At 45.1% G+C, this 14,437-nt stretch overlaps 3 protein-coding genes across 3 annotated transcripts; 2 read left to right on the plus strand and 1 right to left on the minus strand.

The window, feature by feature from the left end:
* Window positions 1-600: 600 nt before the first annotated feature.
* Window positions 601-5,248, plus strand: LOC124662589 (protein PLASTID TRANSCRIPTIONALLY ACTIVE 10; the record flags this gene model as incomplete). Its single annotated transcript, XM_047200406.1, has 12 exons — window positions 601-1,347; window positions 2,259-2,318; window positions 2,409-2,438; window positions 2,536-2,609; window positions 2,950-3,031; window positions 3,290-3,363; window positions 3,515-3,581; window positions 3,751-3,843; window positions 3,986-4,162; window positions 4,281-4,331; window positions 4,413-4,564; window positions 4,649-5,248. Coding segments are annotated over 12 exons (1,998 nt in total), but the record flags the coding sequence as incomplete, so codon positions are not given.
* A 1,793-nt stretch (window positions 5,249-7,041) lies between these two features.
* Window positions 7,042-9,341, plus strand: LOC124665109 (uncharacterized membrane protein YuiD-like). Its single transcript, XM_047202510.1, has 5 exons — window positions 7,042-7,225; window positions 8,180-8,336; window positions 8,544-8,594; window positions 8,774-8,866; window positions 9,014-9,341. The coding sequence occupies exons 1-5, from the start codon at window positions 7,068-7,070 to the stop codon at window positions 9,101-9,103; spliced, it is 549 nt and encodes a 182-aa protein (XP_047058466.1). The 5' UTR covers window positions 7,042-7,067; the 3' UTR covers window positions 9,104-9,341.
* Window positions 9,342-9,641: 300 nt separating this feature from the next.
* Window positions 9,642-13,566, minus strand: LOC124661978 (2,4-dichlorophenol 6-monooxygenase). Its single transcript, XM_047199869.1, has 11 exons — window positions 13,368-13,566; window positions 13,080-13,162; window positions 12,847-12,982; window positions 12,294-12,781; window positions 12,118-12,165; window positions 11,433-11,607; window positions 11,203-11,315; window positions 11,018-11,114; window positions 10,636-10,855; window positions 10,305-10,455; window positions 9,642-10,216 (listed from the first exon to the last, which is right to left on the minus strand). Exons 1-11 carry the CDS (start codon window positions 13,564-13,566, stop codon window positions 9,803-9,805), a joined length of 2,124 nt encoding a protein of 707 aa, XP_047055825.1. The 3' UTR covers window positions 9,642-9,802.
* Window positions 13,567-14,437: the final 871 nt, after the last annotated feature.

A 14,437-nucleotide genomic window follows, 5' to 3' on the forward strand; every position in this document is an offset into this window, starting at 1 on the left:
TTGATAAAATACATGCGTTTTACCAGCCGAGCAAATTTGAGAAACCAAACTCTGAAAGTCTGAATGTCCGAAGACTTGAACACTTTTACTGTTCACTCTCTCACATACAGCTGACGCATCAGTCTATAGCAGAATATATCACATCTCCCCCATCAAACTTTATACTTATCCTGGAGTAAAATATATCTTCGTACTATATATATTTGATACTGTGGATATATTTGACATTTGCATGCAGATTTTTCCAAATTTAAAGAAGTTTAACTTAAAATAAATCTATAGTTTTAGAATGGAAACAAATCCCAATACTAAGCCTAATTAATCCAAGGAAATCATGTTGCAACTCATAACTAACCCGAATCACGATATAAAAGAAATGACCTAAGTTCTAACGAGCACGAAGCTAGTTCTCTCTTCTATACCTTCGAAATTTCAAAATATATTCTACCGCCCGTCATTGCACTTGCATGACCTGCATACGAGTTTTCAGGAAAATGTAATGTGGAAATGCATTCTGAAAAAAAAAAACGGGTGTATCTATCATTGACATGTGGCTCCCCACATTCGCACCTTATCCTCCTCGCGGCTTAAACCCCCGGACGGGACGACCAACCGCCGGCCGTCCCCCGAAACCCCGCAAAAATGGCGACCGCCGCCACCTTCCTGCACCTCCTCTCCCCGCCGGGCCTCCGCCCCAAGCCCATCCCCCGGACCCGCCTCCGCCGCATCGCTCTGTCCGTCTCCCCCTCGGCCCCCGACGAGACCCCAGCCGACGACCCGCCGGTCATCCCCTCGGTCCTAATCAAGAACAACGAGCCCGAGGACGTGGCCCGCCGCCGGAGCTGGGTCGAGCACGGCTGGGCGCCGTGGGAGGAGGCCATGAGCCCCGAGGTCGCCTTCGCGCGCCACAGCCTCAACGAGGGCGAGGAGGTGCCGCTCACCTCGCCGGAGTCCCTCGAGGCCTTCCGCATGCTCACCCCCGCCTACCGCGAGAAGGTGGAGTCCGAGCCCGGGTACCTCGAGCGCCTCTTCGCGATGCGCGAGACGCCCGAGCCGGTCGAGACCGCGTGGGTCGGCCAGCTCCCCCTGCGGCTCGTGCCGCCGCGGGACTGGCCGCCGCCCGGCTGGGAGGTCGACCCGGACGAGCTGGCGTTCATAAGGGAGGCGCACAGAGCGGCGTCGGAGAGGGTGGACATGGAGGCCGCGGCCGCCGCGGGGGTCACGAATGTGGACAAGGTGGAGGACGCGCCGCAGGATTTGGCGCTGGAGAGGTACAAGGTGTTCTTGAAGCAGTACAAGGAGTGGGTGGACACCAACAGGGGCAGGCTAGAGGAAGAGTCCTACAAGGTAACTCCATTATCTTATCTCTGTCTAGTAGGAGTACTTGCTAATTGGTGAATTTGTGATAGAATGATGCAATGCCAAAGTACTTTTTAGTTGTTTGTTCTTGTAGTTAAATGAGTGTTGTGGACTACAACTTGCATATGTGTGAGCTTCTTCAGGCACATTTCTTATGAAATGTGTTGCTCGCTGAGCACTCACCCTGGGCAGTGATAATTTCATTTGGAAGTAGCTTGCTGTGATTAGTTAAAAGATGACTTGCATATTCGTTCAATACTAGTGATTAATTAACTCAAAGATACCCTGGTAGTCATGATTATATTTAAGCATTGTGATAGTTTGATGATAAATTTTATTGCTGCAGTGGACTATAGACATGTAATAAACTGATACGGTCGTGGACCATGCGTAATCCATATATACCTTTGTCTAAAAGTCTTGTTATAGGTGTTGGCTAGCGGTGCCTCTTATTTATTTTGAGTTGAACTCATAATATATGTTTTGTACTTGCCCTGGAGTGCCAAATGTTGATAACTGTTAACTTGATACTTTACCCAGTAACTAAGCTTTGCAGCCAGTATCCTAGTACTTTATTATACAGTTGTTGTTAACTTGTTATGTAAGTTTATGGGTATTTCTATTGTCTGTCTAGCACTACGATTTCCTGCAAGCTATACATGTGGTAGTGAGTGTGTATTGCCACTGTTACATCCAGTCTGGGAATGGTTTTTATTTCACTTAAGCCACACATTCTTCTAATGATTACCTGTGCAAGCTAAGAATCTAGTTTTGGTTGTGGTTTATTTATATATACAATGATTTTGAGTCTGGCTTGTCATCTCCTCAAGTATTTGTAGTGTTTGCCATTATTCCAGGATTGAGCAGTAATATTCTATTTGGCTATTTCTGTTACACAGTTTGATCAGGATTACTACCCTGGTAGACGAAAAAGAGGTAAGGACTACCGAGAAGATATGGTATGTCCATTTGCTCTTAAATTTACTGGCTGGTTTGTTTTTAGTTTTCTACATCTGTCAATTGTTGATGTGTTGATTGCTTTTGTGCAGCTTGAACTTCCATTCTTCTACCCTGGACAGGTTCCACTTAAACTTTTTGTTGCGCCTTCCCTCTTCAGTAACTTATTGACTGTTCTCACTTTAATCGTTGACAAATTGTTGAATGTTCCACACACAGATATGTCACGGTAAAGTGGTCTCTATTCACCTCCACCAAGGAGCTTTTGTGGATATCGGTGGTGTTCATGATGGGTATGGACTCTTCTTAATCTGCTGCACAATTGTGGAGTTGCCATGGCTGATATAAGCTTGTGTGTTATGATATCTTTAGTAACATTTTGATTTTGTTGTTGTCTTTGCTTCTAAATGTGACCTGTAAACCACAATGAGTAATGCTACATGGAATTATTAATGATATCTGCAAGTTGGCACGAAACTGCAGTACAATATTATACCAGCTAGCATTATGTTGGATGATGATCGATAAATAGCACCGACAAACTTACCTTGCCTTTTACAATTCAGTATTTTTTTACCTGACTTGCTATAGTAAGTATTTAACTTGTGTGGCTACATCTCATTATATTATCAGGTGGGTACCCATAAAAGGGAATGATTGGTACTGGATCCGCCATCACGTCAAACCTGGCATGAAAGTCTATGTGGAAATTCTGGTTAGTAATCTTAAAGCTCACTTTTTAGCTTCTATTGCTGTTTCTGAAGATATGTGATAGCAATATGTAGTGAAGGAATGCTCGGGTTATCCAGATTGCAAAATATGATATGTTAATGTTCTTTGGCATTATCAAAGAAAAGTTTTGTTTATTTTTTGATATAATATATCTTGTTTTTTGAAACCCGACTCCTAGATGTTTCAGTAACTTTCGTAGATTTGCCTTGGTAATGGGTAATAACTATCTATTATCATGCAGGCCAAACGAGACCCATATCGTTTTCGCTTCCCACTTGAGATGCGCCTTGTATATCCTAACATTGATCACCTAATGTGAGTGCCATCACTACCTTCACTATTTGTTTCTCGGTACTAATGAATCCTGATTGTGTTAAGGTTTTAATGTCTGTCGTATTATGCCTTGCTTCAATATACCTCCGGTGCCAGCTGATTATGTGTTGTCCTATTTTCTTTCTTGCTGCAGATTTAATAGGTTTGACTTTCCGCCAATATTTCACCGAAAGGAGGATACTAACGAAGAGCAGTTGTGGGTACGACTTAACCGCTGTTATCTTTTTGGAATAGTTTAACCTTTCCTTTCTTGATTCTGTTTTCTGTTACTGTGTTCAGTCTTGTAAGCGCCTTAGGGATTTTCCACGTTCTTTTTGTTCTTACTCCTTAAGTGTTGTGTGAACTTCTTACCTTTATATGCACTGACAGCGTGAAGGTGGAAGGCCGCCCATTCCTAGGAAAAAGCCTTTGGAAGACATGGAAAAAGAACCATTGGTGTCGGACCACCCCTTTGTTGAAACGGTACCGCCACATATTTAACGCTAACACGCTTTCAATCCTCTTACTTCCTGCTGGTGTTTATCATCCTACCATACCTTTGTTTGCTTGGTGCATGCTGTTCCCATTCGATAGATTTAGCAGGAATCTTTTTATTTGCTTGCAGCTTTGGGAATGGCATAATGCAGAGCAGATGATTTTAGACCATGAGGATGACAATCCAGATAAATTCAGGGATACAACATACGAGTCAACAGTTGATACGTCTTCATTCGACGAAGGAAGCAGAGTTCAATACACTGAAGCACCTTACAAAGATTCAATGCTTAAAAAGAAAGTTGTGGTACGTAGTCATGCGTCCTGGTTACTTTGATCATCATAGGATGTTTATTTTACAGTTTCAACTGTCCCGTAATGAATAATGATAGGCTCATTCTTGGCCTGAACTTTTTCTGTTATAGAATGTAAATATCAAGGAACTTGATATGGAGGCTGCTCGTGCTGAGCGTAAGGTACCGTTTATGCCCTGCATCAGCTTGATTCCGTTAGTCAGTTGCCACTTATTTCGTAATGCTGAAATTTGATTGATGCAGGAGATTAAAAAGCTTATGGAGGAAGCACGGGAAAGGGGAGAGGAGTATAAAGTTGACAAATTCCGACGTAACAAAGAAATGGACGAGTATGATCTGCTACAATGGCGTCGTTCTTACGAAGAAAGGGAAGCCCTCCTCAGAGACATATGCTGGTAACTTCAACTACCGTCTCTTATACGCTGCAAATTTTACCACATTCAACGCACAGGCTCTTATATAAACACCTAAATCGGCAGCCGGAAAGCCCTCGGTCTCCCCATCGAGGAGCCCGGGCGACATGACGTGGACGAGACAGTGGTGTACGGCAAGGACTACTACGACGAGTCGAAGCCGATGTACAGGTACGACTACTGGGGCGAGCCGAGGAACACGGAGAAGACGAAGCTGGAGCGGGATGTGGAGCGTCACAACCAGACGATCATCGGGGACGCGAAGAAGTGGTGCGAGATGCCGTACGAGGACTATGTCCGGAAGAAGACACTGATGGAAGCCGCCGAAGCCAGGGAAAGGCGGAGGAAGGCAGAGGAGCCACCTGAGGAGGAGGAGTACGACGACGGGATGGACCTCGACTTTGAGAAGATGACCGATCCTCTCGCCCCGCACAACCGGTACTACATCACGAAATGACCAGTTATGTTAGGCGTAGCCTTAGAGCGTTAGACGTAGCTGTTTTTGTTATGTTGTCAGAGATGTGAATATTTGGTAGCTTGGTGCCTGTTGAAAAGCTGTGATTTTGACACTTTGTGGTCTGTGATGATTTCCTGATGGAATGCAAAGCAGGGACAATGTCAAAACAGGGCAGCTTGACTGGTTTTAGAATGGATCCCACTTCGACTCGTCTCTATTATAAGAAAATGGTTCGGTTGACCTACGATTACAGATTGTTAATTTATGCTCGGCACACTGATTAATCTGAGCCCCTTTTCTGATGGAGACTTAAAGACACCAAGGGATGTTTTTTTGGAAGGATGCTGATACGTTTACATATCGTTGTTGGTTGTGGATTTATGAGTGAGGCACTTTAATTAGTTTTGGCTGGTTTGTGCGTGTAGCTTGCTGCAAAGTGTTGGCGTTCCGTGGGTGCAAGTGCTTGCGCGAGAATGGGCGCTTGTACCGCATCTCTTTCCTTCATCCAAGTCTTGCCTTTCCAGCATGTGAGGTGCGCCTTCTCCGTTTGAGATGGCCAATCAAGGCTTACATTGATATGATTTGCATTCATCTTTACAAGCCGACGACTGCTACAAGGCGTGAACCTTCTTCATCAACACCAAAATGGGTTCCGCCGCCTGCAGGTATGGTGCTTGTTAATGTGGATGCAGCGACTTTCTCTTCCACGAGACAGATGGGTATTGGCGTCGTTGTTCGCGATCACCAGGGGACTTTCATCGCTGCTTGTGGCGAGCGCCGAGACGAGGTGACCAATGCGGAGCTGGCAGAAGCTTTGGCTTTGAGGCGTGTTGTGGCCTTTGCATGCGATGAAGGCTACTCCAGGGTCATTTTTGCCTCTGATTGTCAATCGGTGATCAACCGCGTTAATGCTGGGGTGATGGACCGGTCTTGCTATGGACCGGTGATCGAGGATGTTAAGCGTCTAGCAAGATCCTTCGTTTCTTGCTCTTTCATACATGTTTACCGTGTGGTTAATGTTGTTGCACACGTTTTAGCTAGAAGGTGTGAGTTTTCAGTAGATGCCGTGTGGCGTGGTTCTCCTCCGGACTGCATCCGTGAGGATATTTGTAATGACATTATGATTATTTGATCAATAAAGCTCACGGTTTTCTGTCAAAAAAAAAGTTCCAACTAAGTAAAATGCATACAACGTGTGTGAGCAAAGTGGCAGTACATGCATATCAAAATCTGGCCAAGTTTGCAAACATGGGTGAAATTACTGGCTGGCTAGGACGTTTACGAAAAGATCATCAAAGAATGGTTTATGCTTCACTGTTTCAGGTGCGGGTATCTGCTCATGCGTGATTGATTGATTCCATTCTCACAAGAATCATGCAGTTGCTGTGAGCCGGCCGACGCCGCCGACCCATGATGGGCCACCATCTTGGCATTGGCACCGTCGCCGTCAGCCGAGGTCACCGTTCCGTTCTTCTTGTACTAGTCACGCAAAGGGACCAACCGAACTAATCAATCCCAGATTGATGCCTGCCCTTTTCAACGAAAATGAAACTAATCACTGACCCGCCACCGGACAAAACCCCGCGCCAATTGTTTTTCGCTGGTTGCTAATCCCCGGCAACGAACTCTCCTGACGCCACCACTTGCAACTCCATCTCCCCCGGCCCCGGCATATTCGCTCCGCCTGCGATACCATCCCTGATTCTCCAATCATCATCATTAGCAGCTCTCCAGTCCAAAAAGACAATTAAGAGCAGCATCTTTCTTTTAAGGAAGAAAAATCAAGAGAGCAGATTTCTTCAGAGAGACAATTCACGACATTTTTTTTCCTAGAGAGAACATTCAGGAGTTTCCTTTTCTTTTCCTAGAGAGAAAATTCAGGAGTTTCCTTTTTCCTAGATTTTGGAATAGGAAGGAGGTGGAGAGGGTATAAATATAGTGCTAGTATATAGGGAAATCTAAAAGTAACGTTATATACCGGGAATAGCCGGCCGCCCGTCCAGGAGGAGGAGCCAAGGGAAGAAAAACATGGGGGACGGTGGTGATGGCGCCGCCGCCTCCTCGTCGCCGCCGGACGCCGCCTCGGCCGCGGCGTTCTCCTACCTCGCCGTCTTCCACAACTACCCGCTCATCGCCGCGCTGCTCGGCTTCGCCATCGCGCAGACCATCAAGTTCTTCGTCACCGGGTAATAATTGCTAATTAATCTTCCTCCTCCTCCTCTTTTCACCTTGCTTAATCTCCCTCCCTCCTCCTCCTCCTCCCATGGTGTACTTTCTCCGCTTGTAGTATCATTTTGTCGTCGAATTGCGGGATCCGGCCCCGGTAGGCGGCTGCGATTCCACGGGTCAAATTAAGTAAGTCGCGTTCGATTCCTTGTTTTGCTTGGCGCGTGGTGGGGATTTGTTGAGGTCTTGGAGATCTGACGTTGAAAACTGGCTCCGATTTTAGCATTCTCCTCGCTGCAATGCTTGCTTATGGAATGTGATTCCTGCTAAATGATTTAGTAGTTCCGATTTTTCCTTGTTTAAAGTTGAGCTGGACGGCACAAGAAATTTCGTGGTGATCATATATAAAGCGTAAGAGTTGGTGGGTCTATCATCTATGTGCTGTTCTGGGGCGGCCAATTGGATTTCTTCAAGCGTGCTTGGGTAGCTAGACTGAAATTCACAGCATCTCAAATTTTGCATCGCTCAGAGTTCCTTGATCGCCCAAGTCCATATTTAGACGGGATAGAGAAACTAGAAATACAGGAAATTTGATCTCTTTTAATAATAGATAGATTGAAAATAGGAATTTCTCACGGCCTTCAGTTGTTTTGATTGTCCAACTTCCAGTGAGATGACCAACGAGTTGGTCAATGCCTCAATGGTTACTGACATGCAGTGCTCCTGCGTCTGCTTGAAAATAAAATATTGTTTGGGTCAATGGCAGGGGAAACCAAAACAATATTTCTGATCCTTACGCACATAGCCAAGTGTTGTTTCGTCAGTACCTTAGTTAACAACTGGCAATACTCCTAGCTCTCATCTTTTTGGGGGCATTAGCATGATCTCAGATAAGCAGTGACTTGCGTGAATTCATTTTCGTCAGTTAGTTTTTCTGCAATAGGTTTAATGTGTATATTGTTTCGAAAACGAAGGTACAAGGAGAAAAGATGGGATCCTAAGCAGCTTATTGGCTCCGGCGGCATGCCATCGTCGCATTCTGCGACTGTTACAGCGTTATCAGTGGCGATTGGCTTCCAAGATGGCTTCGGCAGTGCCCTCTTTGCGACAGCAACCATATTTGCAAGTGTGGTAGGTTATCCATCTCTTCTCATGTGTGTCTGAAGATGAAAATCTTGCTTCTTAATCAAGAAAATGTGGTGTTTCTTGGACATTATTTTCTTTCTTGAGCTGGACATAGTAACTCATGTTCAGTGTCAACATTGTGCAACATTTTTAACTTAATTCCCTATCTGTTAATTCATAATTTGAATTTCCATTTTGTCACTTGATTGGCAGGTGATGTACGATGCTTCTGGTATCAGATTACATGCTGGAAAGCAAGCAGCGGTATGTAACAATTGCTTGTGTGAAGTCTCAATGTGGATTTAAAAGCCTGTTGATATTATTAGGGAAGCACCGTGATATTGTGTGCTCTGCCTGCGTGGGCATATTATTGCATGAAGAACAAAAATAAATGTTACTTTTGCAGTTAAAATGAGCATGTCCTTATTTTCTCCATCCTTTAGGTGCTGAACCAAATAGTCTGTGAACTTCCTTCTGAACATCCCTTGGCTGAAACAAGACCGTTGCGTGAACTTTTAGGCCATACTCCGACCCAGGTTTGTTCAATGTCATTTTTATTGTCCATTTCAGTGTTGTTTGGCAGACTGAAAGCGATGCCATATTTTCTCAGTTACTAACTGAACCATTCGTTACTGCTATCTGCTTGTGTGCTACTAACTTATCATCGGTTGAATTGTTCCCAGGTTGTCGCCGGTGCATTGCTTGGGTGTATGATAGCTACTGCAGGGCAAATTGTCATTGCAGTGACAAGTGCAGCGACAAGTGTTGTATGATGCTGCTGTGTTGAAGGTGCAGGAGAATTGCTAGCATTTGCAAGGGACTCAGGAAGAAGAAGCTTCTCTGGTGTTTCTGTAACTTAGGTATTCTGTACGATGTGTAATGTCGTGTGGTAGTGCTGTTGAAGATCGATCAAGTTTTGATAGCACATAATTGTATGTTCAGGTGATGTTCTCAGGCTTGATGTACAGAAAATTTATTCGATAACTTCATTGTTCTGGTGAAATCTCAAAAGTGGCCGTGTCAGTGATTATCAATGCCACACTAATTTCGCTCTTTAAAACCTGCTCAGATACTAATATTTGGGATTTAGTTTAACAACCAAAATCTTGAAAAGAACGGGAAATATCGAATTCAGGGTTTAGTATATAAAAAAATATTGGAGAAATCCTATTTATTCAGATATCATCTGGTTGGGTTTTTTTCCAGTCCCTCTCACAGACAAGAAGCACAACACAGTTATCTAAAATATCATGTGACAAAGATAAATTTTATTCAGATTGATGTAATGTCTCTGGAAAATGTATGATGATGTTATCAACATATGTGAGAAGATATCAACAAACAAACTGACGATCATGTACAATGCAGCATGCAATGGTTAATGTCACATCTTGTAGCTGAGGTTCTAAGCTATATACGGAGTACTTACCAACATTGGAACCCAGTCAGTTACGAATGGATATCTGGCATTCTTACACTTGGGGCCCATTTAAACTCAAAATTTGAGAAAAGACTGTCCTAACTTCTGAATGAGCATCACTCACCATGTCAGGTTCTGTTCTCCATGCTATGTGCTCATCAGGCCTGACCAAAATAACACTTTTGTTACTGACCTGACACATCTCCCACCATGAGTTAACAGGTGCCCTAGGCATTTCCTCGACATCGACATAGTTTGTCCAGGGTGCCAACTCAGATATGCTCCCTTTCACTTCCCCACCGACTGAACCTTGTGGCCACATAACACATACTTTGGCTGACACCTCGATTTCATCTGCTATCCTCAGCATAGCCCGTGCAAGCTTATATGACTCTTCCAGTGGTGCGATAATGATGACAAACTCAACTTTATCCCCACTTACTAGATCCATTGTTGAGAACACACTCTGTAAGAGTTCCTCGGGTCAAAATTTGCACACGAGTAGAGGAATGGCTAAAAATGCATATACCATTTAAGGTGTTAAGGGGGCAAACCTCATTCAAAGCGGACAGTGCTCTCACTGGCATGTGCGGTAGCCGCAAACCAACCTTAGCAGATGGGATGTACTGCCCTGATGACCTCTTAGAATGCCTCGGTTTTTCTGCTTGATGAGTATCTTCAGCAACTAAGGCTCCTTTTTCATAGCTGAAAGTTCACAGACAAGATCTAATTAAGAACGGAACTTGCCAATTTGGTTATATTTATTCAGAATGCTGTTGTCAGAGGTATGTGGCCTACTCATGCTATCCACTCAAGCAACTTTTAAAAGAAGAGAAGCACTCAAGTTCTTTTGAAGAATAAATAATTGACAATAATGGGGCTAACCGGAAGCCAAGATCCTCTGCAGGAAACTGCAGCTGCAGACTTTTTCCTTCATCAAGAATACTTCTCAGTTTTGCTAGTCTTGAGGATCCGAGGGGATTTTTCTCACTCAAAATGTAGTCTGAGACTTGTGTCCGGCCAATGGAGAACAGCCCTTCTAGAACCACCTTCTGTAAATTTCTAGGAATGACTGGCGCTAGGATGCTGTTAATTACTCTGTGCACTGATGGAAAAATGCAAAGGATAAATATAATAAGATCATGGCCAGGGGCAAGTTGTACTGAACTATGACTTGTGCACAGATGTACATGTTGTCAACATTTACTTTTCAAAGAAAATAACACAAAATAGTGTACAGCCCTCATGCAGGAGCAGGACATATTACCTGAGTTTGCAATAGTTGGATCAAGGCCAAGGGTAGCAGGAATAGACATTGCTGCTTTGAAGTTTTCCAAACTAAGTTCTGTATTAAAAATGGCAACCTGCCATGGTAAAGAAGCATGTGTGCTATATTTCAGTAATTTGTTGAACAGATATTAGCACTGAATGAAGAAGGCAAGAAGATCTAACAGGTTTGCGCTCTGACTCATAAGTTTGTATTATTGATGGGGCAGCGATGCCATTTTGTAGTAAACACAATTTCCAAGCCAAATTATGTGCATCCTGAACACCAGTGTTCATTCCTGCAAAAAACAAAATCAGGAAGTGCACATTTGTTTATACATTTGAACTTCACGTGCATAACAAAGAAACTCAACATGGTAATATTGCAGTATCAGATTTGAAGATAAATCACTAACCAAAACCACCAGCAGGAGGAAAACGGTGAGCAGCATCACCAACAAGGATGACACGGTTGTCACAGCCAACATACTTCTCTGCAACCTCAGCATGCATCGCCCATGGTTTTATGTCTAATACCTGAATATCTGCTGGCTCCCATCCAACCAATTTAACAATAATTTGCTCGCACACCTAGGACAAAAAAAGGAAAGACATATGGGGAACAAGGAAGGAGGCGACTAAATAACTAAATATGGCATAAAATTTACTCTGTAGACTCACGTACTTATCACATATTAAGTTCTAAGGATTGCAAATGGGTTCTTCAAAGAATACTAGTACAAAATAAGTACTCCCTCCATTCTCTTTTAGTCTGCATTCTATAAATTTTAAGACCAATTAGCAAATCATTTAATACTACTGCTTTGATATGTAAACAACCAATCCAAACTACATTAAAACTAATGACATCCAATAGAGAGAGTAGAACTGCTTCGTTTTCTGTGTTGATGTTGATTACAAAGCTAAAATGTAGAGTAATACTGTATGAAACAAAACTTTAGTCTAAGATGTAGACTAAAAGAGGGAGTATTTCAGAAATACAGAATTGATTGCTGAAAATATTCTTAGTAGATTAGCACATGTTAATGAGGCAGGAGATGCCAAAGACTAAAGTCGAGACACATAACCAACTGCAATCACCTTCTTGCTGAAATCCTCAAACATCTGCTGAGGCGGATAGAATGGAACCTGAACATGAGACAGAACATATAATTAGGAGTCAGATAGAGCACTTGGTAAAAAAAAACATAGTCATCATCCTACTTCCTTCGGCATGAATAGCATATGTAGTGCAACAGTCTGCTAATTTGAAATACCTGCAATACAAATTCCCCATGCTCCAGGTCATGTGCAACCAGCACACCAATTGCATCAGGGTTGAAAATAAAGAACAGCATCCCAGGCCTCTCACTGGATAAATACTTTCCAAGAGCTCTGCTCACAAAATGAACACTGACCAATTTCTGCAAGTCCCTTTCACCTTTCATAGATATACCAGCCAATTCGCGGACTTTGCTTCTAGCACCATCTGCCCCCAGAAGAAGGCCACAGTGAAGCTTCCTCTCCTGCATCCTCCCCTTGTTGTTATATGATGCTCCAACTAAAATTCCCTCATCCGTCATCTGAATGGAACTACACTCATGCCCCATCAGTATCTTGTTTTCGAGCAGTAAATCTTGAGCACCGAGCTCATCAGGATAGCATGTCTGAAAGCCAACGCCATCCATTTTCTTGAGTAGCAGATCCACTAGCTTGTACTGCGAGAAGTGCGCAACCGATATAGGACTGATGACCTTGTCGAAATCTGCCCAAAACAACCGTCAGCCAAACGATCTATGAAGACAGCAACATGAAAGGAACTGAACTGGCCTTCCTGCTTCATGTGATCGACAGAGCCGAGAATGGATCCGGAAAGTGAAGTGCAGTACACGAACTTCCTCCACAGATCCACCGGCGGCTGAGCCCTCTCGATGTCCCCGGCCAGACCGTCGAATTTGCGGAAGATCTGTCAGTACCACCGCTCCTATTAAATCACCGTCCAGGGTACATATACAAAATGCTTAGATGGAAATGCTGGGGGTGCACTTGAGAGGTAAACACACCTCCATTGTGCGGTTGTTGATGAAATGCGCCCGGGGGTGCCGAGTGAACTCCATGCTTTTCTCCAGAACCGTGCATTTGATGCCTGCAAGGTTTGAGTATAGTGATTAGCAGCGTCAATGTGAGAAAAGGGCGTCCACGGGTTGATGTGAAATTCAGCAGCCTAATTAGTACTCCTACACAGGGAACTTGGCCGTTTTCATTTTCCCCACACATCTTCATCTCCACCCAAAAGTTCAGCCTACTGAAGCGCGAATTGGAACGCAGCTGCGGAGGTTTGAGGCGCTTACCGAACTTGGTGAGGAGGAAGGAGAGCACGAGCCCGACGGGGCCGGCCCCGACGATGACCACGGGCAGATGCGGCGCGTCGCCTCCGCCGCCGCCGGCGAGGGAGGAGAAGAGCGGGCGCTGGAGGTTGCGGCGGCGCAGCCAGGTGATTCCCCGGGACGCGCAGAAGAGGCGCCAGCCGCCGCCGGCGATCGACGGCATCGTGGCCCCGGTTGTGCCCCTGCAGCTTGCGAGAGGGGTTTGTGGGTTTAGAACGCAGACACGAGTACACAAAACAGTTCGAGGCGATAGCGCCTGTTGGAAGTACGTCTTTCACCTTAGAAGACAGCTAGTTCGCCCAGTAGTGCCTGCCCTGCTCCATGGTTGACAATGGTGCTCGACGACTCGTTGTGGCCACCTGCCGACGTCCCACCCTCTCTGGCAGTGCCAAGTGCTCCCAACCGCCGCTTTTTGGCGAGCCACGCTAGCCCTGCTCGCCAATCAACCAGCGCCGCAGCTCTTTTTTTTCAGGTTTCGAAGCGTCTATTAGGGCACCGACGCCCGTATAGAGGTAAGATGGGCTTCGGCCCAGCAAGTTCTTGAGCCCCCGCCACCACCACCGATCGCCTGCTGCCGCCAACTGCGGCTAGCCACACCGATCTCCTCCATCCGCCGCACACCGCCACCCGAACCTGCCTCTAAACCCGGCCCACCCACCTCCCCCAACTCCAGCGACCCCCTACACTCTAAGCCTTAAGAACGAACACCGGCGAGCCCTACACCCGAACCCTAAGACCCCAACACCTGAAACCCTAAGTCCCCTTCCTCGCCTTGGTCGACGACATCCCTATCTCCGGCGAGCTCGCCAGTTGAGCTCCATGTACATCTTCTTCCTCCCATATCTGTCTCCAAGTTGCAAAATGGCTGAGGCCCAAGTCGCCCCTCACGCGAGCGTCGGCACACTAACATGTGCATGGACGTCAAATAGTTAAAAAAAAATAGAGGAAATCACATAGTAATTGCCCTTCATCACCTGTGGGCTTTTGTTGGGCCTTCTTCACGTGAGATTATGTTTTCTTCAGTTCTGTTGGGC

This window comes from Lolium rigidum, chromosome 6 (assembly GCF_022539505.1).
Source record: "Lolium rigidum isolate FL_2022 chromosome 6, APGP_CSIRO_Lrig_0.1, whole genome shotgun sequence".
Lineage (NCBI taxonomy): Eukaryota > Viridiplantae > Streptophyta > Magnoliopsida > Poales > Poaceae > Lolium > Lolium rigidum.